Source organism: Papaver somniferum, chromosome 10 (genome assembly GCF_003573695.1).
Source record: "Papaver somniferum cultivar HN1 chromosome 10, ASM357369v1, whole genome shotgun sequence".
Lineage (NCBI taxonomy): Eukaryota > Viridiplantae > Streptophyta > Magnoliopsida > Ranunculales > Papaveraceae > Papaver > Papaver somniferum.
This window is the reverse complement of record NC_039367.1, coordinates 81,814,571-81,839,884: the sequence shown is the minus strand read 5'-3', so window position 1 is coordinate 81,839,884 and position 25,314 is coordinate 81,814,571. Positions and strand designations below refer to the sequence as shown.

At 36.9% G+C, this 25,314-nt stretch overlaps 2 protein-coding genes across 4 annotated transcripts; one reads left to right on the top strand and one right to left on the bottom strand.

Moving 5' to 3' along the window:
* Nucleotides 1–12,894: 12,894 nt before the first annotated feature.
* Nucleotides 12,895–15,964, top strand: LOC113318818 (heat shock 70 kDa protein 8). Of its 3 annotated transcripts, none has more exons than XM_026567071.1 (2): nucleotides 12,895–13,136; nucleotides 13,999–15,964. In XM_026567071.1, exon 2 carries the CDS (start codon nucleotides 14,001–14,003, stop codon nucleotides 15,720–15,722), a length of 1,722 nt encoding a protein of 573 aa, XP_026422856.1. In that variant the 5' UTR covers nucleotides 12,895–13,136; nucleotides 13,999–14,000; the 3' UTR covers nucleotides 15,723–15,964. The 3 variants fall into 3 exon arrangements, with proteins under 3 accessions (XP_026422856.1, XP_026422857.1, XP_026422855.1); XM_026567072.1 differs by having other exon boundaries at nucleotides 13,996–15,964; XM_026567070.1 differs by having other exon boundaries at nucleotides 13,988–15,964.
* Nucleotides 15,965–16,472: 508 nt separating this feature from the next.
* LOC113316947 (protein NDL2-like) lies at nucleotides 16,473–19,795 on the bottom strand. The gene is made up of 11 exons (XM_026565109.1): nucleotides 19,515–19,795; nucleotides 19,254–19,353; nucleotides 18,970–19,067; nucleotides 18,758–18,846; nucleotides 18,385–18,445; nucleotides 18,195–18,281; nucleotides 17,811–17,888; nucleotides 17,669–17,725; nucleotides 17,478–17,533; nucleotides 17,117–17,252; nucleotides 16,473–16,988 (listed from the first exon to the last, which is right to left on the bottom strand). Exons 1-11 carry the CDS (start codon nucleotides 19,578–19,580, stop codon nucleotides 16,755–16,757), a joined length of 1,062 nt encoding a protein of 353 aa, XP_026420894.1. The 5' UTR covers nucleotides 19,581–19,795; the 3' UTR covers nucleotides 16,473–16,754.
* Nucleotides 19,796–25,314: the final 5,519 nt, after the last annotated feature.

Sequence of the window (25,314 nt, the reverse complement as noted above, 5' to 3'; positions counted from 1 at the left end):
TCCTAGTCATTCTCACAAATCAGAGAATATCTCTCTATCTTGGCCAACTCGGCTAAAGAGAATATTTTTCTCTCTCAACACATCATCACAAAGGCTGACTCAGCTTCACACAAATAGGGGGATATCGATTAGGGTTTTGGTCTGGCGGTCTACGACACGTGTGAGAAATACCCGGCCTATTTCTCACCGCAAAAGAGAGTAAAGGCGGTGGAATAATGAGATAAACTCAACCTAGTTTATCTCAATTTATTCCTAAAGAGACGGGAGAATTGCTCTGCACGGCACGACAAGCAATCTTTATCTTCACCGACCTGACAATAGAGAATTCAGCTATAAATAGGTCCTCTATTTCTCCAAGATAACATCACAACTTTCTCATAAACTCTCAGAGTAAATATTCTTCCAACCCTAGAATTCTCTAATCTCTCTCTTCATCTGCTTCCCTCCCTAAAACCGGTCTTAAGCCTCCTTCCCTGTGACTGAAGTAGCCTTTGAACGACCAATGTGTGTGGTTTAGGCGAAGATTGTTCGTGCTCAACCTTTGAAATCTGTGTGTTGTGAATTTTTTAAGGTGAAAAAAAAAGAAAAAAAAAAGATATAACCCTAAATTTTTAGAGAAAATATGGCGAACTGTAGAATTCTTTGATAATAACTATACTTCATAGTTTTGTTTCTGGAAAAATCAATAATAATACTATTGCCTTACTTTTCTAGGTATTGAATGTTGGAAGGAAAAAAAAAGATAGTCACGGAAGATAGGGCATGCTAATAGGTGTGTTATGGAAGAGTTTATAAATTGACTGAGAGTGATGATCGATAAGACAAGTAACGAAACCCAATTCTCAAACCTATTTTTAAAGTGTATCTCCAGTTGCTTCATTAGCCTTAATACCTCCCAGAATTTTCATTATGAGGTGCATTGGTAGTTCACCTAGTTATCTTCGATTAATTTGGGTACTAATTAAAATCTTTGATTTTGTGTAGATTCAGAGAAGGCAGCACCCTGTTGAGAGGTGCTATTGTTAGCTGGAGTACATTGTCTAAGCCGCATGTCTCTACTGCTTCCAATTGGCTTGTTCCCAAAATCCACAAAATTTATCACTCAACTCTTAACCCTTTGATCCTTGGTGAAAATTATTATACTTCTCCCACCTTTTGGATGGATAAAATGTAATATTGATGGTGCCTTTGATTGACACTTTTTTATGTAATCGACTAATTCAACTTAATAAGCGGAACTCCTCGATATGGGACTAAAAGTTTAACAAAACATCTTGATTCCAATTTTTCCTTAAGTTGATGTTTTTGTGTGTGTGTGTGTGTGTGGGGGGGGGGGGGGGGGGGGGGGGGGGGGGGGGGGGGGTGGGGGGGGGGGGCTCCGGTGGATTTTTTTTATTTATGTGTTGTTTTATTTTATTAAATGTGAATTTGTTTTTTAGTAATTTTAATATTTTATTACAACTCAATATATCAAAATTAATTTTAATTAAGTAAAAGCTTAGAGCTTCTCCAATAAAATGTATGTAAAAGAAAGTATCTAAATCCATGGAGGATATACATCCATTTTTTCCAAAAACCTTCTCCGACCCTAACTTCTTAAACCAATGTGTAGATGAGGTGTCCTAGTTTTGGGTAGAGGATGTCAAAGCCAATGTCTAAAACTAGACATTCACTTTGAGGATGTCTTCCCATCCAACTCATCATTTTTCCAGAACATTGACGCAACAATAAATATTGAAATGATCGTAATCAATCATTAAATGACACATATGCAATGGAAAAGATTTATAATTATGGGTTTTTTCTGTTTATTTTTTACTCCTCGTATTTGGAAAATTATAACCTTATATGGAAATTTTATTTCAAGAGGATATCTTAACTATGGTGCCACATATGAAACACACACATCTACCATTGGAGAAGCTCTTACTAGGTCACCGACCTTAAGAATGTCTACCAAAAATTAAGTCATGTCATCTTCACATTGATTTAAGAAGTTAGGGTTGGAGAAAAAATTTAGGGAAAATGAATATATATCCTACGTGGATTTAGAAATTTATATTCACATACATTCCATTGGAGAAGATCTAATTTTGTTATGGTTGGGTAGTTCCAATTACTCATCCCATCCACCTACGAACCATAAGATATGATATGTTACATCTCCGGTACATACGTCGGAATAGATACCAGAGGTCTATTATTTGTTGTCGTTAATGCAATCAAATTCACTTTTTCCCACACAATTCACTGGTAATATAATGGAAACCAGGATCGTTCCCACGAAGCGCGGTGAGTTTTAGTTGTCAAAGTGTCGCGGGGGGAGGGGGAATTGTTTTAGATTTTAAGAAAAATAAAATTAAGCGAATGAAGTTGAGTTGTAAGCAATAGAGAGAGAGATAATCGATAAATCCTTCTTCGTTACTAAAACGTCAATGAGTTATTATACTTTTCTACTTGTCGTCAATCATAGATTATCACCAACCATGGAAAAACAACTAGATCAGTTTTACTCCCTAAATTCCTTATATCACTGGATACGGAAGTTCTCGACTACCAGATTCTATTCTTCTAAAACACTTAGTAGTAGATCACTCAAGATGAAATTTGGTTGAACGCTTTATCTTTTCTGAATTTATAGGTTGATCCTACTAGTTAGACTCTTAGATCAAGGTCTACATTTTAGTATTTTTTATACACACAGTCGCTCCACGTAATCCCTCTGCGGGGTCTCGTGATCTCTACTTGTGTACACGTTATTCGACGATTACTTATCTACTAACTCAATACTATCAATAGAATAAATAAATAAATCAATTAGTTGGCCACTTAAACAATCTATCAATCAATCATAAATATTTGTTGTAGTATAAACAAGCGATAATCATATGAAGAACTTCAAAGTAGATTAATATAATAACTTAAATCTTGTTTAAAACTTAGAATTCATCCTAAATCAATAGGTGTTTAGCTACTCATGGATGTAGAAACATCCATTGTATACATATAAGAAAAGTAAATAGATAACTTTACGAAAGAGGAACCGCTCTGAAACCATAGCTTTCGCTCCATGTATTGTTTCTTCTCTCCAAGACTTACAATTTCGTGATCTCTTGATATCCCCTTTTTACATGGACTAATACCTATTTATATAGGTTCGCATTTCTTGGACTTTAGGTATCTAAATCGGTTCAACAACCCGACCCTAAACTACAAAAGAAAGTCCGAAAACATAGTTCATGAATTTTAGCCTTCATGGTACACGTACCAGTATGCATACTATATTCTTAGAAAATCGTCCAGGAACTTTTTGGTATCCATACCAGTATACGTACCCTCCAGTCTACGAAATTCAGAGTTTTCATGGTATACGTACCAGTATGTATACCCTCTTGTAGACATCGATATTCGATAAGTTTTTTTTTGCCCATAACTTCTTCGTCCGAACTCAGAATGATCTCATTCTTTTTGTAATTGAATTCTCTTCAAGATGGTGATAAGAAATCCTGAATTTGAATGAGTTAAGCTTGGTCTTTGTCCTGTCTCTTGATTTTGAGCATCTTTGCTCATTTTTGCCGCAGTTCTTCCACTTCTCTTCGACTTGGATACTTGGAATACTTCTCTTCTTAGCTTTTTTTTAGCACTTTGTAGCTCCTTTTTGGATGATTCACCTAATAGAGACAAATAAAAGAAAACAAGAGTAATAACAAGAATACATGCAAGAACAATAGCTAAAAAGTATAGAATGGACACTAAAACCATATGAATTATGCACTTATCATCTATCTCTAGTAATTTCAACCGGAGTATGCTTCGTGTCGTTTCCGATCAAATGGAATTTATATACCCAAAACCGTAAACCCCCCGACGAACCATAAAATAGGATATGCTACATCTCCAGTATGTCGAAATATACTGGAGGTCTATCTCTAGCAATGTCAACCGGAGTATGCTTCATGTCATTTCCGATCAACCAGAATTTACACAGTGAATCCCTAAATCCACCGATGAACCATAAAATATGATATGTCACATGCCCAGTTCGTCGGAAGATATACCGGAGGTTTATCTCTATCGGAGTATGCTTTATGTTATTTACGATCATAAGGAATTTATTCACTGAAACCCTAAATCCACCGACGAACCACAAAATATGATATGTTACATCTCTGGTACGTAAGTCGGAATGTATACCGACATCTATCTTTAGCAATGTTAAATTGGAGTATGCTTCGTGTCATTTCCGATCAACCAGAATTTATACACCGAAACCCTAAGTCACCGACAAATCATAAAATATGATATGTTAGATATCCAGTTTGTCGCAATATATACAGAGGTTTATATTTACTGGAGCATGCTTCATGTTGTTTCCGATAATAAGTAATTTATTCACCGAACCATAAATTCACTGATAACCATAAAATATGATACATTACATCTCCAGTACGTCGCTATATACATGCACCAGATGTTTATCTCTAGCAATGTCAACCGGAGTATGCCTCGTGTCATTTCCGATCAACCGTAATTTATATACCAAAACTCTAAATGCACTGACGAACCATAGGTTTTGCTCAAAATTAATACATTCATATCAGCCGAACTGATCTTCTGAGATAGAAAAAACGAAGAAAGAAGGTAGGTTCGGCTAGGGTTTGCGACATTTTGAGCCGAAGCTAACTCTGAAAACCCTAAGTTCATCTATGAAATACAATTCTGTCAATCAAACAAATTAAAAACAAGGAAAAATAATATGGTTTTATAGAAGATACCTTATAGTATACATTTTCGAGAAATTAGTGTTTCTTTTTCGCTCTCCAACATCACTCAATTTGATTTGGGCTTCAATTGCTTCATTGAATTGGGATCCAATATGCGAATCTGGAAGTAAATATCTAGCGCAATGCTTCCTTCTGCTCATCATTTTATGGTTATGATTTTAATCGACGATCAAAAAATTATGATTCAACGATTGACAAGAAAAAAAGTTAACGATAAGGTGTGGAGTTTGACTTAGAATGAAGATAAAAAACTGATTTTCTTATTTTGGTTTTGGTTTTGATTAGATTAGGTTTATATTTTTAATTTAGCAAAGGTGCATTTTTAAAATTTAAACTAATTAAGGGTAACTTAATCATTTACACACGGCTAGGACACCATTTATAAACACACCCTAACTAAGAAAATCATTGGTGAGGAGGGACTGGGGGACAATCTTAAAAAGAAAACCATGGACAAAGCAGCTCAGCCATGGATTTATATACAAGGAACAACTAAGATTATTTGATAGAATGATCATGAACTGTTTAGATTTATCTTTAAAAAGCGTGGGTTATCGGGTTACCCGTGACTAATAATATTCCATTTTCATTATCATATCAGAAACTTAATACTATTTAGAGATATTTTGTAAAAGGGTCGTATGTTTTTGAATATATCAGGGTCTGGGTCGTAAAACATGTAGTTGATGTGTTTGGGTCGTAAACTAACCAAAGACCGTTATAAGATAGTTAGATGACTTTTATATTTTGCAAAATATCTTGACAGTCAGCTGACTAACTTTGACCGTTCAAATATTGTTAAATATTTGACCCTCCAGTCCTTTTCCATCTCCTTCCGTCTAGTAGAAAAATCTCTTTCTTCTTTTTTTCTTTTTGCGGTTCAAGCATTTATGTGAACACCTTATGAGCATAACCTGAATCTCCGATGGTGTCGTTGTGCATTAAGAAATCCCCTTTTCTAGCTGCATAATTCCTGCAAATTCAACTCATACATGACCCATCTATCATAGTTCTTAAGGAACTAAAAAAATAATAATCATAATCTCCTCCATTCAGCCCCTATTGTCACCGGAAGTAACAACATTCAATCACCATGAATCATAATTTGTTCTCTGTATCTCCCGAGTTTAGAAACCCCTCTAATCATCTCCGTTTATTTTCAAGCACCATTAGCAGCTGTAATTAATCTTCACGCAGACACAAAATTTCATTACTCAAAAGCATCGCTCATCTCCGTTTATTTTAAGTCTTGAGATTAGTGCACGAATTCTGTCCAAGATTTATATTTGCTCCATTTTCTTGGTTAACTCTAAAGTCTCAGTCCTGCAACATTCAACTACCAAGAATCAGAGGCAACATGCGAACATTAATTCTCCCTTGTCTTCTCGAACTGACCCTCGAATTATAGCACCCATCGGAATTAGTTAAGTAGTAAATGGGTTGGGATAATAGGTCCTTCCACTATTTCAGAAGGGGTATTGTAGTAAACATATCAAACGGTCAAAGTCAGTCAACGACCCAAACGCATCAACCGCATGTTATACGACCCAAACGCATCAACCGCATCTCCAAGAGAGGGTGTATCTATTTATTTTTAGTGACATAGGATTTTAGACCCCCGTTTGGCATAAATCCATCTCCAACAGTAAGGTCCTACAAGTTAGGAGGGACCAATTACTAAATACGAAGGTGTTCAAGAAAGTATTATCTACACCTCCGGTTGCACCTCCACGTCATGTTTTTAACCAATTTTCTTTTAATTCTGAGGGTTAAAATTCTCACTGTTGGAGATGTGTTTTTTGATATGAGGTCCTATATTTACTTTATGTGTAGACCCCCATAAATAAAATGACTAAATAAAAATCCACGTATGATTTTTTACACCTTCTGTTGGAGATGCTCTAATATGTCTAAAAACATACGACCTTTTACAAAATATCTCTACTATTTATATTTCTTCCTCTTCTCTCTTTCGTTATTAGATCTGAAATTTCCATTTCCATTTCTTTTTCTTTCCCATTGCTATCTCACCCCAACAATCGCTACCATTACTAATTATTCCGATTCTCCTCGCTTATCTATGTTCATTTCCTTTTCTTTATGGTCAGTCGAAATACTGACATCATTTGATTTCTAGGGTTTTCTCCAATGTTTTTCTATTTTTTCTCATTTGCTAATTGTTGGTATTTGAAAGCGTGAGTTGACATTATCTGCATTATAATTATCAACTCTTGGTTGTGGGTGAGATCAGCTAAGGGAATAAAGTGCGCAGTATCCTGCTGGGATCAGAGGCGTAGGAGTACAACTGTACCTTGAATTAGTGGGAGACTGATTGGGGTTCAACTATAGTCCATTCCGAAGTTAGCTTGGAGTATGCTAGTGTCTGTAGCGGCTTAATACAGTGTGTATTCAGTCTGGACTAGGTCCCGGGGTTTTTCTGCATTTGCGGTTTCCTTGTTAACAAAACTTCTGGTCTATGTGTTATTTCTTTTCCGCATTATATTTTATATAATTGAAATAATACAGGTTGTGCGTTCGTGATCATCAATTGTAAATCCAGCCTTTGGTTGTTGATTGATATTGATTGATCCTTGGACGTTGGTCTTTGGTACCGTCCAAGTTATTCCTTGTATTTGATAAAGACTCGCTATTTTTTTTAGCTTGAGTAAAAATCAAATCAAGAGAGAGATAATAACTCCTTGAAATACTTTTATCTAGATTGAGTCTGACAGTCTAGTTGATTCTCTAGCAAAGTATTTCGGAGTTAGTCCATACAGATTTCTAAGCGAAATATTGGGTGGTGTTGTTAGACCCCCGCTTTTTCAGATTCCTTTATACCTTTCAGATTCACGTTGTCCGGCATGTATCACAGGTTGCTCAGACACATATGGGGAACACGCAGTCCATAGTAAGGTGGATCCCGGTTTCAAATACAGACATGATCATGTGAGAGATATGTTGTATGATATGCTATGGAGAGCTGGTATTTCAGCTAAGAAAGAAGCGGTTGTCAACTTTTTGACAAACTCACTTGAGGGGAGATCAACACTCAGGCCAGCAGACGTTCTTATTTTTGGATGGGCTAACGGAAAACACACATGTGTTGGCCTTACTGGGGTTTCTCCGTTAATAGGTATTGGACATGGCACCTTTACAGTTGGCCAGGCAGCGCTGAGGGCTGCCTCAGGTAAGATAGCGAAGCATGAGAAAGCATGTATTGATAATGGACATGCTTTTATCCCCTTTACTTTTGATACTTTTGGTTTCTTGGCACAGTAATGTCATGACCCCTGGTTCGAGATAGTTTATTTTTAAGAGGATAGGTTTTGCAATTCAAAAAGCGCTTGCGGCGCATCTTGTTGCTCGCTTGCCTTCCATGTAGTTTATTTTCTTGTACTTTTTATTTGTTCAAGATCTTTATGACTTTGAAAATGTATTAATAAATTAAAATTTTAGAAAACGGTCCGCGAGTTATAATCCCAAAGGTGTCACTATCCATATACAAAAACTCCAACAAAACAAATTGTTCACAAAAACTCCATTTAATATAAACTGTCTATATTACCCTTCTAGTTTAAATCACCCAAACAAAAACAAAAATCAACCACACTTTAATTCTTATTATATTGTCACCCCCAACAAGAAATAAACAACCACCAATAAGCACCGCCGCCACCGATAAGCACCGCCACCACTTCCGATCACCGCCGCCACCGCCACCACCTCCGACCACCGACAACGCCACCTTCCGCCACCGCCGCCACCGACCACCGCCACCGACCACCACCTCCGCCACTGACCACCACCGCCGCCGCCACCACCGACCACCACCGCTCCGCCGCCCGCCGCCGCCACCACCGACCACCACCGCCGCCACCGACCACCACCGCTCCGCCGCCGCCCGCCCGCCGCCGCCGCCACCGATACTGCGCAATTGCACCACCACTGCCAGCCACCCTACCATCCAGCACCACCATTGTCGACCACCACCTCCACCACCTACGACCACCACCACCACCGATACTACGTAATTGCACCACCAATACCAGCCACCCTACCATCCAGCACCACCACTGTGGACCACCGCCGACCAAAACCAGCACCACGACCGCCCACCACCACCACCTCCCAAAAATACGATGAAACCGATTTTGGTTTCATCATAAATAAGATGAAACCGATTTTGGTTTCATCATAAATACGATGAAACCGATTTTGGTTTCATCTTGGTTTCGTGAGAAATCACCTGCAAGAATTTTTTTAAGAGGTATTATACATCTTCATGGATAGAAATACATTGTTGAAATACGATGAAACCGATTTTGGTTTCATCATAAATATGATGAAACCATAATTGGTTTCTGCGCTTCAAAAGAAATACCACCAGTTATGTCTCAAGACCCATTACTCAGCTTCACCTGGTATATCTTTCCATCTAGGTTTACAGGAAATTCCTCATTGTATTGCAGCACTTCATTGCACCTGCAACTACAGATTCACTTCAATCTCATCCTTGGCTTCACTACAAACACACAAGTTCCGCTCATTACAGCTTCAGTTAACTCAACTGACTGAAACCATTACTCCATAGTTGTAGCTTCTGCAACAGTCACCAACTCCAGTTCCATTGCAACTGCAGCCAGGTCCTGTAGTTCAATTCTTGCAACTTTACATCTCCTGCCACAAACAAAACCACCTGCGATGCTTCCATTAAACTCTCCACCAGAAACTGCAATTGAACTTCAGGCCTGCACTTCTTTCTATCTCGCAATCCCTTCTAAACAACAGCAACATGACAGACTATCCCGACCTCCAAATTCTGCACATACTAACTTCCATTACATCCATTCTGCAACCACACTTCTTTAATTCAGTTCGACTGCTCGTCTAATGTAGCACTACCTCCATTTCAAACTCCATCAGCAACAACTTCAGTTTCAATTCAACCACCTGTAGCAGCAAGTCCAACTGCCTGCACTTGAGCATCGAACATATCCAGTTAAATGCAAGCATAACATCTCCTCCTTGAGTTGTACCTACAACTTCACAACTTCCCCACCTCAGTCAAAGATTCAACACCATCATCATCTGCCAATTCTTGTTATATGCCCATCCATCATCTCTGTAACATCACTGGTTCATTTCAGCTGCAGTTCTCTTTGCAGTTCAAAAACCATTAGATCCTGTAATTTTTACCTATCCTAACATACATCTAGGTTCAGGACTTTCAAAGCACAACTCCTCCTTCTTGCAGTTCCATCATTAACTCCAGTTCATCTGTGACTTCATTCATTCTGCTACTTCAGTTCAGTATCAGTTACACAATTTGCAAACCTTCTATTCCCTGTAGCTCATAACCATCACTTCATCTCAGTTTCTAGCTTCAGTCTCCGCCATCATTAGCAACATTATCTTCAGCTTACTGTCGCCACTGCTATCTCCATGTATTGTTCTCAAAAGCAACAACATAAACAAATCAAACCCATCTACAATTCTTCTCAATTGCAGCATTTCCAGTTTCAAATTTCAGTTCAAGGAAACCCTAATACGACCCCATCTTCTCTGAATCGAACCAAAACTTCCCTTGTTCAACTGGAAATCAAATCCAAGTTAAACCTATCTTCTAAATCTTCACAAACTCTTCGAATCGAATACCCATCTTTAACAAACCCATTTTCTCCTTTTCATTTTCTGATTTCTTCTCTGATATCCACAGCAACAGAAATATCTTCTCAATCCCTTGAATTTCTCGGTTCAGAACTCAATAGTTCCTTCCATCCTCTCTCAAGATCGGACTCAATTTCATCTTCAATTTTCTCCTGCTTCAATTGTACTCATCAGCAGCAGAATCAATTCGTCACCAACCCATATATGTTCTTCTTGTTCTTCAATTGTAATTAGAGTTGCAACCCTAATTTCACCAATTTCTTCATCCGATCTTACAGAATCATCAAAACATCACCAGATCCACCTGTGTTTCCTTCTGATTTTTAAAATGAAACTATGGTTAGGGTTTTGATTATGGTTGATGTGACGTGAAGAGGAGTTGGGGGTGGTGATGTTTACGGTGGTGGAAATGGTGAAGGAATTGAAGGAGGCGGAGGAGGGTGGTGGTAGTGGTGAGATACGGACGTGAAGTGGTGTGTCGGGGGAGAATAAAATTATTGTTGGTCTTCGTGGAGATCCATTGTTGCTGCTGGTGATGATGGTGGTGGGAGAAGGAGACGGAAGAAAAAAGAAAAAAGAAATCAAAGAAGAAGAAGAAAAGGTCAAGGGCATGTTTGTCTTTTTTTTTAAGTAACAAAAACTAAATTTACACATTATTATTTGGCTTGGGGTTTTTGTCCCAGTTTTATTTGAAACGGTTTTTATTTGGTAGAAATAATATGACCGGTTTTTTCTTATCACTAGTTTGTTCACCTAGGGGTTTTGTCACTAGTTCTGTTTAAAAAAATTAAACTTTAAAGATTTAAAATATTTAACAATCTTTAAAATATTGAAATATAAAAAAATTAAAAAGTTAAAATTGAAAAAAAAATTATTTTAAAAATTTTCAAAAAAAAAATTTAAAAACAAAAAATATAAATAAGGGCAGTTTTGGCATTAAGCAAAATATATGGATAAGGGTATTTTAAGATTACTATCTACTAACTCGTTTTTATCTTTATATGGTATGCGCTAAAATTTTTAGGTATGCCCTAAAACATGGTTCCTAATCTGCATTCGTTCGTCCGTCGCTCACCACTACTCGAAATAGGATTCAAAACTATCTCGACTTTTTTTTTGAACCATTTTTTGGGACCTTGATTTTTTTGTGGGGACCATGATTTTATTTTAGGCAAGACATTATAAGTAATCCTAAGTCATCCTTTATCTAAATATTTTTCTTAATACCAACCTTACCAGTTTAATGATTAATTAGTTATTAGTTAATGATTAGTATGATTAGTGATTAGTATGATTAGTGATGATTAGTTACCATTAAGAATTTCTATTACAAAAAAAATGGAAAATTTTCTTTGCGAGAAATTTTAAAATTTTTTGCCAACTTAATTTATGATAAAAAACGAATTTAATGATTAGTGATCAGTATGATTAGTACTGATTAGTATGATTACTAATGATTAGTTACCAGTAAGAAGTTCGGTTACAAAAAAAATTGAAATTTTTCCTTGCGATCAAACCGAACTATATATTTGGTGTGACCATTAAATAGTTCGGTTAAGAAACATTTTTTTGCAACGCAACCGAACTAGTAGGTTTGGTTGGGAAATGTTTTTTGCAACTTAACCGAACTATTAGATTCGGTTGGGAAATGTTTTTTGCAACCAACCGACCTATTAGGTTTGGTTGGGAAATATTTTGCGAAATAACCGAACTAAGGTTCGGTTGGGAAATGTTTTTCGCAACTAACCGAACAACTAGGTTCGGTTGGGAAATGCTTTTTGCAACTAACCGAACTATAGGTTCGGTTGGGAAATTCTTTTTGCTACTAACCGAACTATTAGGGTTCGGTTGGGAAATGTTTTTTGCTACTAACCGAACTAAGGTTCGGTTGGGAATTTCTTTTTGCGAAATAGCCAAACTGTTCTTCATGTTCATCATTTCCATTAGGTTCAGTTAGTTCGACAAAGTTTTTCACATAATTCCTAGCCGAACTTCTCTCTGCAACTTCCATTTTCAACTCATTTAATGGTTAATACTCATTTTTCAATCGAACCAGGAACGTCAAGGAAAGAGAGAAGAAGAAGAAGAAGAAAATAATTTTTTTCTTAAACTAAAAAAATTTCAATTCCCCCTGTTTTTGTTTTTGATTTTGGTTAATAGATTCATTTAGATTAGATATATATGATTAGATTTATATATAGTTATTAGGTTAGTTTTAATTTAAATTAAAGTAAAGGATAAATGTGTATTTACCCAACTTTGGACATCCCTTATAAGTATAGGGAGGTTGGTCTAATAAGACCATGGTCCCCAAAAAAATCATGGTCCCTAAATGATTCTTTTTTTTTCGGGTTATGTAATTGGGTTTTATTTGAACTGTACTTAGGCCCATGTGAGTCGCCCACTCAAGAACTATCAGCTATGCTGCTCCTTCTGATGATTCTCCCGCAGGGGAACTGGAGAAAATCCAAATGCATACCTGCGAGGAATTTATATTGCCGCGTGGCTAATTTCAAACACTCATGAGCTTTCCTTCTCTCTCTAGGAGGCTCTAGAATGCCCTCCCTCTTTGACCCCTCTTTGTTTTACTCCCTCTCCCTTAGTTCTACAATCTCTGCCATTTCAGCTCTCTCTCTCTCTGAGCAAATTAGCAACAACAGGTTTCACCATCATCAGTAAGCACAAGTAAGTCATGATCAAACTTTGGTTTTCCAGTTTGAATTAGAACTAAAGATTTATTATTTTTTTCTTTCTCTGGGCATTAGTTAAGATTTATTTTGTGTATTAATTGCATATATTCTTCAATTTAAGATTTGCTTAGGGCATTAGTTATACTAAAGAGGAATAAATTGATGATTCTTCCTTTTTAGTGGTTTATTCGATAACTTTGATTGAGCTTTTATAAAGAGGTTAGCAATGAAATTCTCTATTTAAACCTTCCAAAGAGGAATAAATTTAGTATAGTCGTTCACCATGACCTCAAATATTTGGAATATGTCTGTTTTCCACTGAAATGTTAATAGCCTGGAGATGTCTCTCTAGTTGGGTGGAAAAGGCTGAAGGACGTGAAGGTTGATACGCATGAGGTCGAAACTGGCAGTGATTGAGACCCTTAGCTATGATGTTATGCTGAATCTCTTATTGTTATTTCCCTAGCTTAAAGGGGGAGAGGACGCCGTTGCTTGAGTAATTTAAGTGTTGATGCAATTGTTAGTTGTTACTTGCCAGTAGGACAAGTTAGGAAAGTCGGGGTTTCAAGCTTTACAGAAAAGCATTTCTGTGGGTTCCTTGGAATTTAACTTGTTGATCCACCATCCCTATCGCCATTCGTTTTTTGTAATTGGATTTTTCTTTCGAAGTTTTACAGTTTTCGGCTTGATTGTACAGGCTTGGGAACTAAGATGATGTAAATGTAGCTTGATATGAGAGCTAACTAAACTTTTTTTATTGTTGAATTTGAATGGTTACGTTTTAAATTGGTGATTCTCTTGTAGTACCCTCTCACAGAGATCTGAGATGGTTACGTTTTAATTAAGTTTTTTAGCAGGAATGGCTGAGCAAGCTTACACAGTGGCATCTGATAGCGAAACAACTGGAGAAGACAAACCAACATCTGTTTACCCTGAATTAGCAATTGGGATTGATATTGGAACTTCACAATGTAGTATTGCTTTGTGGAATGGGTCGGAGGTGCAGCTCCTTCAAAATTCAAGGAACCAAAAAATGATGCAGTCATATGTCACCTTTAGGGATGAAATCCCTTCTGGTGGAGTAAGTGCACACTTATCTCATGAGGATGAAATGCTATCTGGTTCTGCAGTTTTCAACATGAAAAGATTAATTGGAAGAGCAGACACTGATCCAGTGGTTCATTTAAGCAAAACCTTACCTTTTCTGGTACAGACTCTGAATATTGGTGTCCGGCCCTTCATTGCAGCCTTGGTAAATAATGTTTGGAGGTCAACTACACCTGAAGAAGTTCTTGCGGTGTTTCTGGTAGAACTGAGGGCCATGGCTGAACTTCAACTGAAACGAGTTGTTCGGAATGTTGTTCTCACTATCCCAGTTTCATTTAGTCGGTTTCAACTCACCCGGATTGAGCGAGCTTGTGCCATGGCAGGTCTACATGTACTCAGATTAATGCCTGAACCGACCTCAGTGGCACTTCTTTATGCCCAACAACAACAACAGCTTATGCATGACAACATGGGGAGCGGCAGTGAGAAACTTGCCCTTATTTTTAATATGGGTGCAGGATACTGTGATGTTTGTGTGACAGCCACTGCTGGTGGTGTTTCACAAATAAAAGCGTTATCAGGAACTGTGGTTGGAGGAGAAGATATTCTTCAGAATGTGATGCGCCATCTGTTGCCTAATTTAGACAATCTCCTCTCCAGCCATGGACTTAGCGAGATCAAATCAACGGTTTTGCTTAGAATTGCAACTCAAGATGCCATTCACAGACTTTCATCCCAAGATGGTGTCCGAGTAGAAGTTGATTTGAAAAATGGCTTAAACATCAACAGGGTACTGACTCGGGCAGAATTCGAGGAGATAAACCAGGAAGTTTTTGGAAAATGTGAGAACTTGGTAAGGCAATGTATGAATGATGCAAAAGTACATATTGGAGATATAAGTGATGTAATACTTGTTGGTGGGTGTTCTTACATACCCAAGATACGGAGCCTTGTTCTGGGCTTATGCAATAAGCAGGAGCCGTATCTTGGTATGAACCCACTTGAAGCTGCTGTTTGTGGTGCTGCTCTGGAAGGGGCTGTGGCTTCAGGGGTTAGTGATTCATTGGGTGCTTTGGATCTGCTAACCATACAAGCTACTCCGCTTAGCCTCGGTATTCGTGCTGATGGAAGTAACTTTGTGCCTATCATACATCGAAACACTACTATGCCAGCAAGGAAGGAGTTGATATTTACAACAGCTCATGAAAACCAAACTGAAGCACTAGTAGCTGTGTATGAAGGTGAAGGCATGGGGGTAGAAAAAAATCATCTTTTAGGATGCTTTAAGCTTGTAGGAATACCTCCAGCGCTGAAAGGATCACCAGAAATTAGCATTTGCATGGATATTGATGCTTCGAATGTTCTTAGAGTTTTTGCAGGGATATTAATGCCTGGAGTAGGGCGACCTGTGCACCCTTTCCTTGAAGTAAAGATGCCAACTGTGGATGATGGTCATGGATGGTGTGCCGAAGCTTTAACCAAGATGTATGGGTCTACTCTAGAGTTGCACACTTCACAGAAGAAAATGCCGTAGTCTTCTTCTCTCGTGCCTTTTTGTGTGTTTTGGTGTTTGGCTTCTTTTAGCTAGCAGTCTAATTTTCTGAGAGGTATGCATGTTGTAGGGGTTTGGTCCTTTTGGAGTCTATTGTACGTGAAAATGAACAAATAAATCCTCTATAAATGAACCGAGTGAGGTAGTGCTTATGCTTAGTAGTTTACTTTAAACAGTGTACATTATAAGTGAGTACAGTGGAGATGCTGGCTTTTGTAGTGCAACCCTAGCCCTGTTGAGAATATTTCCTAGTCCTTTATAACTAACTCGGTTACTGGATGGAGAAAATGTAGGATCAAAAGTTAGTCGATTAGTATTTAACATTAGGACCGATTCCTTATCTGTGCATAAGCAATTTAGCGCATTCCCTGACCCGGGAATAATCAAATGGGAAGTAATGTGAAACTGAAACGCCAAGTGCAGTGTCAGAGAAATTCAAAATGGACAACTTAAAATCTGCGCCCATCTACATACTTCTTGAATAGATTGTATTCCACAGTATGATAACTCCGCGAAAAGAAAGAAAGAAAAAAATGTTCAAGCCCATTTGGCTAGGAGGGGCATATATAAGATATAATGCGGTCCCTGAACAAAGTAACACGTAATAGAAAAATTGAAGCTTTCCATTTTCTTGATGCTCAACAATTGTGCGATTGCGTTGCAAAGACCATTTCACAGTGTTGAAGAAACCCGGTAAATCACAACTTAGAAAACAGGGGGCAAAAACAAAGGTATAAAAGAACAATGGAATAACTAGGCTTTACAGTCTTTTTGGTTATAATAGTAGTTCCAAAATTACAATTACACACCCACATCTATGACTTTTTCTTCTCATTCTTCTATTATCTACACATCTTTCTTCACTGCTAAACATTACACATTTATGACAATCAAAGAATTTGAAAACATTATGTACAACCCTGGATGTACACGCGCAAAGCTGAGGCTCTCTGCCGTCTGAGTCAGCACTAGGTCCCAGTGGAGCCATGGTGTATCTCAAATCACCTTGTTTCATCAGGCTTCCATACTGACACGTGTCTTGATTGGTTTAAGCTTAATGCCTATGCTCTCTGGGGACAAAAGATCTGGCGAAATGCAACAATGGCTTGTTGTACCTGACTGAGCAGAACTAAGACTAGAACCAAGACAAGGTTGCTTGTAGTACCCAAAACCCATCAAGAAGAACTCAATAGGAACTATCATGGCATATGGATGTTCCTCTGTTACTAATGAGCCGCACGCTTCTACCTGTGAAGAATAACAAACAATAAGTTATGATCAGCATAGAGCACCCCAAACAACAAGGGCTCATGTGAGAGGTTACAAGCTGATCATATACATGTGGTGAGCAGATGAGTCGAAATCCAGAGTTGTACCTCTACAAGGGCACTGATTTTCCTGTCTATTTTGTTACTCATACCGATCGACTCAGACCGAAAGGGACTGCATTCACCCACAAAAATGAGTGTCTTGCATTGCAGCTTCTTCAACCCTTCGGTGATATCACAGCGCCTGCATAAATTTTATTCGTTCCAAGAGAGTGAAGTTCAGAAAATGGGAGTACTGAAACGGTTCAAGTTCAGAAAACGGGAAGAGGTTCTAATAAACAAGTAATAGCTGGAAATCTGGTTTGCTTCTCTGAGGAGAGTGAGGAAGCATTCAACAGGTAATAGGATTCTGGTGTTGAAGAAACAACTTCTAATTTTCTAAGAAGTAAGACGGCATGCTAGAACTTACTCATTAACAGCTCGAAGGTAGCGGAAGATGTTTGAATGTTGTCTTTCATCTAGCAACTATAAACATACAGCAGAAAAAACATAACATTCCTTAGTGACCATAATCATAATTATTTTGCAAGGGTTCACAATTTCACATCATGTAAGCAACTAATGGAGAAAGTAAAATAGGTGTTTCTTAGTTTTTCATACCCTTCTACAAGCTTGTACAATGTCAGATTCAGTGCCAGGTGTACCACAGCGAACTTCCTGGGACAGTATTCATAAATGTGAATACAAATAAACAAGACATTGCATAAGCAAAAGGAATAACCATGAAGGTAGTGAGAAGTACCTTACTGAAGTATCGCTGAAGAAGACACTCCTTTAGAATACCACATATACCATAGAAGTAAAGCAGGTTCAACATCACCTGTGAAAAAATAAAATTTCAGATCTAGAGTAGCGAATCTTGCTTAAATACCAAACTGATATACTCCTTCATTCAGTTCTCTGTACCAGGAATATTCTGAGATTAATATGGTTATAACAGTCCCCTTAAATCAATATATGTGCAACTCCAAGCTGCTAACGCGCTTCTTATTTTGCAAACCATAATTTTGATAGATCTTTTGTCAGTGAATTTCACAACTTATGTAAGTATATTTGACCAAATGCACACCAAAAGTAAGTGTGAACCATTGACTCTTATGTTACTACTTATGAATAGCTCATGCACCTTATTGTAAAGCCACTCAGTCCAGGAAGGTGCTTTGCATATTGGGGAAACAAGAATTAACCCGCGAACACGGTCCTTGTACTTCATCTACATCAGAAAACAGTATGGAATATAAAATGCAAAACTGACTACAACAAAAAAACAAGGAACATATGTTATAACCTAAACTTGCTACAGGATTTGAACCTACAGCGAAGAGTGTTAGAATATATGCGCCTGCTGTTACACCCAAGCATAGAACTTCGTTAAGCCTAATCGACAAAAAAAAAACTGATATTAGAAGGGAAATAAAGGAGGCATGTTATTAGAATTACACCAAATGCAAGAAATGAAACATGTGCTCTTTCACTCTTTACAGAGCCCTACTTTCAGTTTTTATTTAAGAAGAGGGATATGAGAAATGGTTTTGGATATGCTGTGATCACATTTTCATGGTCTGTTATGCAGTGATCAGTTATCGTTACCTAAGCAATGAACTTCTCCCTATTACACGTTCAATTGCACTTACATCAATTACAAAATGATAAGAAGAAAACAAGTAACCCAAGAGCATATGTACACACCCAAAGTAATCAAGCACTTCAGCGACCTGATCCGCAAGGTCATCCATGCTAAGCATTGGCGCATCTGAAGCAATCTCCGCAGCTCCTAACTGCAAGAACTCTTAAAAATTTAAGAACAATCTAAGACCACCACCTTATATCAACCCCTTAAAAACACTCCAATTCACTAAGTACAACTTGACAATCCAAAACACATAAAGCACAAAACTTACCTCATGCCCTGGGGCATCAATGTGGTAAATACAGAAGTTATGTAGCAACAAAGAAGCAGCTTCTTGACAAAAGAATAGCCCTTGAAAACATGACATATCTGTACAACAACAACAAAAATGAAACCTCAAAAAAGTATCTCGAAAAGAAAAGAAAAATCAAACAGAATCGAGCATTTTCTTCTTTAATTAGGGATTTTCTAAAAATACCCAAAACCCCCCAAAAGCAATATAATTCTCACACAATTAGATATCACTACACTAATAGAGGAAAAGTGTATTCTTACAATTAAGAGCAACATCTGGGTATGTAATTAAAGCAGGTTTTTCTTGATCCCCACATACAAAAACAGAAATTGGTCCTTTACTTGTTTCAACCAAACATTCCTGCAAGATACCAAAAAGAAAAAGAAATTAAATTAAATTACAGAAAAACCCTAAATTAAAAAGATATAAGAAAGAACCCAATAATCAAGAACAAGTAAGATTTGTGAATCTAAAAAGAAGAAGTAGAAAGAAGTACATTGAACCAAGAAACTAGCCATTACCTTTCCTCCTAATGGTATTAACTGAATATCAATGGAAACTGAACCACTTGAATTTGAATCACCCATTATTACTTAATCTCAATACCAAAAAATTATCAGATCAAAATTATAATTATTTAATAAATGTTCTGCTACTACACTAGTGTTTCTTTAATTCTTTTCTTCTCACTCTTTTTTTGTTTGTTTGTTTTCTTTTTTCTTTTTCTGTTTTCTTCTATCACTCCTCTTCTGGTTTTACGAAAAGTACACAAATACCCACTATCTAAGGACATAAACTAAACTAGCAGATATTTTCTTTAAATGGCGGATTTGTCCTAAGTTGATACTAGTTTGCATGTCACAGTGTTTTTACTTCATTTTCTACAAAGTAAGTTACCGTTGGGTTTTGATCGTGATGTCCCGTTTTGTCGCGGTATTTTCTAAATTACAATATTTATTCCTTTCCCCTTCAAAAATAAAAATAAAAATATATTTATTCCTTTCTTTTAGCAGGAAATGACAAATTTACTGGAAACCATGAGGGCAAATTATCCCGACTAGTTTGGGACCTAGTGCGTTTATTTGGGACATATAAATTTTTTTCATCCGCCTAGACTAAGGGGATTGGGGGTGTTTAAACTAAATAAAAATATTAAATTACCCCTTAAAGAAACCTTAATATTCTAAAGTAAATATAAAATCATAACCATTTCTATTAACAAATACAAAAATCTTTAATCTTAATATTCTTAAAAAAAAACCATTTTTTTCTAAATTTCTATCAAAATCAAAAACTAAAACCTAATCACAAAAAATAATTGAATTCTCATTATTTTTTTGGGTATCGAAGGATTTTCGTCGACAAACAATTCAAGTGATTGAGTTAATCCCTTTAATTCGTTCCTTTTAAGAGAAATTCAACAATGATTTAACTCTAAATCTCTGAAAGTTACTCATCAAATTTTCTGAAAATCAACCCAGAATCGGTTTATGTGTGCAATAGATTAGTCTGATTGTAGTTGATATTACAAGCAATCGGTTTTTATTATGCACTTACATAAACCGATTCTGGGTTGATGTTCTTCGTGTTTGATGAACATCAACCACAATCGGTTTATGCTAATGCATATATCAATCAACTCATTAACAATGTTTGAATTTTAGCACAAACCTTGAAATTTTCATCTTTATATTGTAGAGCATGAAAATACGTATTGAAGGCAAAGAAAAAATGAGGTCATTCCGACATCGGACGAAGGAAGTTATGAGCAAAACAGTCAAAGAAATGGCCAGATTTACAATCGGTTTATGTAGGCATTAACGTAAGTCGATTCTGAGTTGATTATTTTCAAAAAAAAAAAATCAAAATTTTTCATGTTTTGATGATGAAGTGACATTAATTAATTTTTAGGTTAACATGATTAAACATCAATTAATCACCCGATTAACACTAATTAATCAAGGATAAGTTAGCCGTTACGTGAAATAGTTGGATAAGGAATTTTCCATTTTACTTCTTAATATATGTTTTTGTCTTTTATACCAGACCCTAAATAAACTGCCTAGGCTACAAACTAGGCAGGCAGATTATCTACCCAAAACACGGAATATTAATTAATCCTTTGCTAACAAATTAGCAGTTTTATTTGCCTCTCTTGGGACATACTTGCTTAGCTAGTTATTAAAAGACTTCGAGAAAATCTATAATCATAAGTAGTCGCTGAACAACTCCTATCTTATCATTTATTGCATTCACCATATTGAAACAATCTCCTTCTAGATAAAGATTGTTTATTTGTTTCTCCATATTGAAACAATCTCCTTCTAGATAAAGATTGTTTATTTGTTTCTCCACTGCCTATTTGATCCGCTAATGCGTCTGCCTTCTCAGCATCTATTGTTATTTCCCATTTGCCCATTTTCCACAGGGGGATTCCTCAGCGTAATTTGAGTTATAATCTTTGTATATCAGTAGGTGACTCATTGGGTGGCTTCATGGAGGTGGCAACTAGCACCCAGTAATCCGCAAGCTCAAATTTTTTCAGAATCTCTGTCAATGGAGATTTCTCGAGGATTCCGGCTGTTCTTCTGGTTGAGGAAGGAGATCAAAGATGAGATTTTACAATTGAATGGGACTTCAAATTCGATCCTCAAAATAAGCCTTCTTTATAGGAGTATAACAGATTGATTATTGAGTTTGACAAGAAAAATTCAAATTCAAAACTTACTCCTCATGCAATTTCAGGAACCAAATCAGTACGGATTAATGACTCGGAATTGGCTGATTTGAATTTAAATCACAGTATTGGCAATTGGGTTTATCAACCTAAGAAAATGCTTATAGCTGCACCGTTTGTTCATATTGTTTCTCCTTCTGGTATTGTGATAGACACATTTTTGTGTCTAATTTGTCCTCAATGTCCGTATTGTTGGAACTCTATTTTTGTACTAATATTGTGTTTTTATGTATTTTTAGGAAATAAACATTTTTGGAAAATTCGCCTCGAAAAGTTAAGGCATCTGCTATTCGCACCCCTACTCTGGATAGGGGGCTACCAGTTTCTTCCCCATTTGAATCGAATTTGGCGGGAAATTCTTTCACGTCTGCATGAATTTTGGATTCGAACTCTCGGGCAGTTTTAAAGAGATTCAACAATGTAAATCATTTGGGCTGGACTTGGTAGAGAAAAACAACGTTAGTTTAATCAATTGGATCAACTGAATTGGGCTGGATCGAGTGAAACGGAGCTCAACAGGGAACTGCAGTAAAGAAGAAATATTTCATCGAATATTTGATTCGATGCGTATTGCATGGGACAAGATTTTCTTCTTTACTCAACAAAATTCGTCCCTATCAAATCAGGATAACAAAGGAAAGACAGCTTAGAAGACGCAAAGAAGAGAAAGAAAATATTCTCGTATCTGCCAGTTTTGAAGAGAAATTATATGGAGTTAACTCGAAATATTTCAATGCCTGTCGAGTATAAATAGAGTCCTTGGAGGTCAGATAAAGGGGTGTTGAGAGTTGGGAGTAGAGAGGAGAGCGCTGCAGAGGAAGAATCCACCATTTTTCTCTGTTGTTGCTGCTGCCATTGATGAAGATGAAGAACACGAAGAACAGACAACCAAAAACCGTCGTTCTTCAACAGTGACAACGACCAGTCCCTGTGGGTCGTAGTCAGCTACGCAGACAACAGTAGTATTCTTTTATCGTTCTTTGTAACGGTGTTTGCAACAATTATAAACGTTGCAAACACCCGAATTTCATCATTTTCTCTTTATTTCATCACTGTGAACCATTTTTGAGCCATAAATAATTATTTTGAGAGCATTTTTACTACGATGAGTTAAACCCCAACACTGGGACGACGGAGGAGGCCGAGCTTCATACATGGGTAATTTAATTAATTCTTTTTAAGACTTTTGCACTAAATTAATTGAAATATGATTTGATTAAACTGGGTGTTATTTGATTAGATGGGTCATGCTTAGCTTAGGTGATTTGATGTTCCATGCTTAACATTTACAATCAATTTTTTGAGAATCTACTTTGGCAAAATAAGAGTCCATAAAACTTATGTTTTGAACTATAATCGCCTAGAATTAAATTCTGAACCACTTGAAAATGAAAAATGGCCGAATCTTTAGTCCAGTTTCTCGCACCAGTGTTAATATTTTTACTGTATATATTTATTTTTTTTATTAAGTTTAAAAAATTATCCTTCACAAGTCCGAGAGTTTGAACCTCATTACTACAACCCACGAAAAATCTATAATCATTTTGGCGCCGCCGACGCGGAATTGTGTTTAGGTAGAATTTTTTTTAGATTTATTTTTCTTTGTTCTTTTTTACGTTCTTTGGGTATTTGTCTATGTGATACAGGTTTGGAGGCTTGGATCGAAAAGAAAAAAAAAAAAGAAGTTGTCAAAGATTTTCGGCGATTTCATAAAGACTAGGAGCAAAGTTTAAAGCAAAAAGAACGGAAAGAAGACGAAGGACTTTTCTTTTTATTATTATTTTTTAGATATTTTTTTTTATTATAAATTTTTCTTTTTTTAGAAACTGTAATTAAGGTTTTTATTTTTGGACATTTTTTTTTCCGGACATTGAACGTTGGACATTTTTTTTAAAACCCTACGGAAGGGTTATAAATTAAAAAAAAAATTAAATACAAACTGCTTGAAGGGAAGGACGACGATTACTATATCGTCTCGGCCCCTCGGGATCGCACACTGACACCGGAGTCAGTGGCCCGAGTCGACTACAGCGGTTCTTCGCCCGTCTGGTACGGGAGGTAAACTTCTAAACACCCGCGAATCTCCTGCAAGAGGGTTTACTGTTTGCCTTAAGGTGAATATATGCTGAGGACTTGAATACGGTTGTTTTAAATTCCTAGTAAAGGGCAAGGCCTGGCCAATACAAGATAAAGGTTCGGATTTCATCACCGTTCTCTTCTTGCCCGCCTTAGGAAAACGAAACCGAACGCGAACCTAAGCTTTAAAATTTGGAATAGAACGAGACCGATAGGGTAACGAGCTTAATAGGAAACTCGTTCGAAAAATATTGGTTGCTCTTTAAGCACACTTCAAAGTTCATGATGGTTTCTGTGAGTTGAATGCGTGACTGCGCCGCCTAATGCGGTGAGGCCCTGGGTATCAAAGCTCTACTAAGCTTCCCTCGCCTCTATTCAACTTACTTTGACTCGGATTGATTCCAGAGGGATTTGCTCAAATTGCAACGAATTCCCTTTCTAAATATAGAAGCTGGTCTAGAAACAATCTAAGTGGAGTCATCATGCTTTTTGTTTGCTAGATTTTATAAGTTTGATTTGGTCGAGTCATCCTTGTTTGTGATTGTGTAGAATTCCTCTGTAGTTTGTGTTTCTTCGGTGATGAATCCTTTTCAGGAGACGCCACCTGAAATGACGTTACGAGAATATATGAGTAGAAATTCTCGTTATCAAGAGACGTCTTCGAAAATGACTCTTGGTGAATATATGCAAGGGAAACGACATTGGGATGTTCCAACAGTTAGCGATGAATCACCTCTAACGATCTACGAGAAGTATTATAAAAATAGACCGCCTAATTTGGAACAAAGATTGAGAATTATTAAATGTCAAAAAATTATATTATGATGATGAAGATAGTGCTGATGAAGAATCGGAAATGTGTGGGAATAGTGATCAGGAATTTGTTACCCCAGTTGAGCCTTATAATGATTATATTATTTCTGGTTCAGATCCTAATAATTGTAAAAATTATTCACCTATTCAAAAAGACGAGGATTTGACTAGAGATACCCCTGTTTCAGACGATGTAGTATGTCTTGTTTACGAAACCAAGAAAGGTTTAGAGGAACCGGTTTATCCTGAGAATACTGTTTTAGAGTCATACGATTTAGAAACAATAGTTTTAGATGAACTCGTAGAGGTGAGTGAGGATGCACCGCAAGATTACAACTTAGAAGAATCAATTGCCCATTTTCAAGAATCTGATGACCTACAAATTAGGGAAGTTGTGACTAGTCTATCTAGAGACACTGAAAACTATAAGTTTGAGGGTGAGTATCATCCTCCATGTCCTTTAACTCTTAGTAAGGTCCCTCACTTGGGACTTGACATCAATGCCTCAACCATCTTACAAGATTATCTTCATACTCGTTTTCCAGAACCTAATGATATCCAACAAGAGTCTCAACTGTTAGAAACCCATCCTCTGGTTAATGTGGTTAACCCAGGCAATAATACCAAGATTGATTTTGTTTTCCCACCAAATAGTTTTCTTCCAAATGTGAGAACATATAGATTTCAAATGTGTC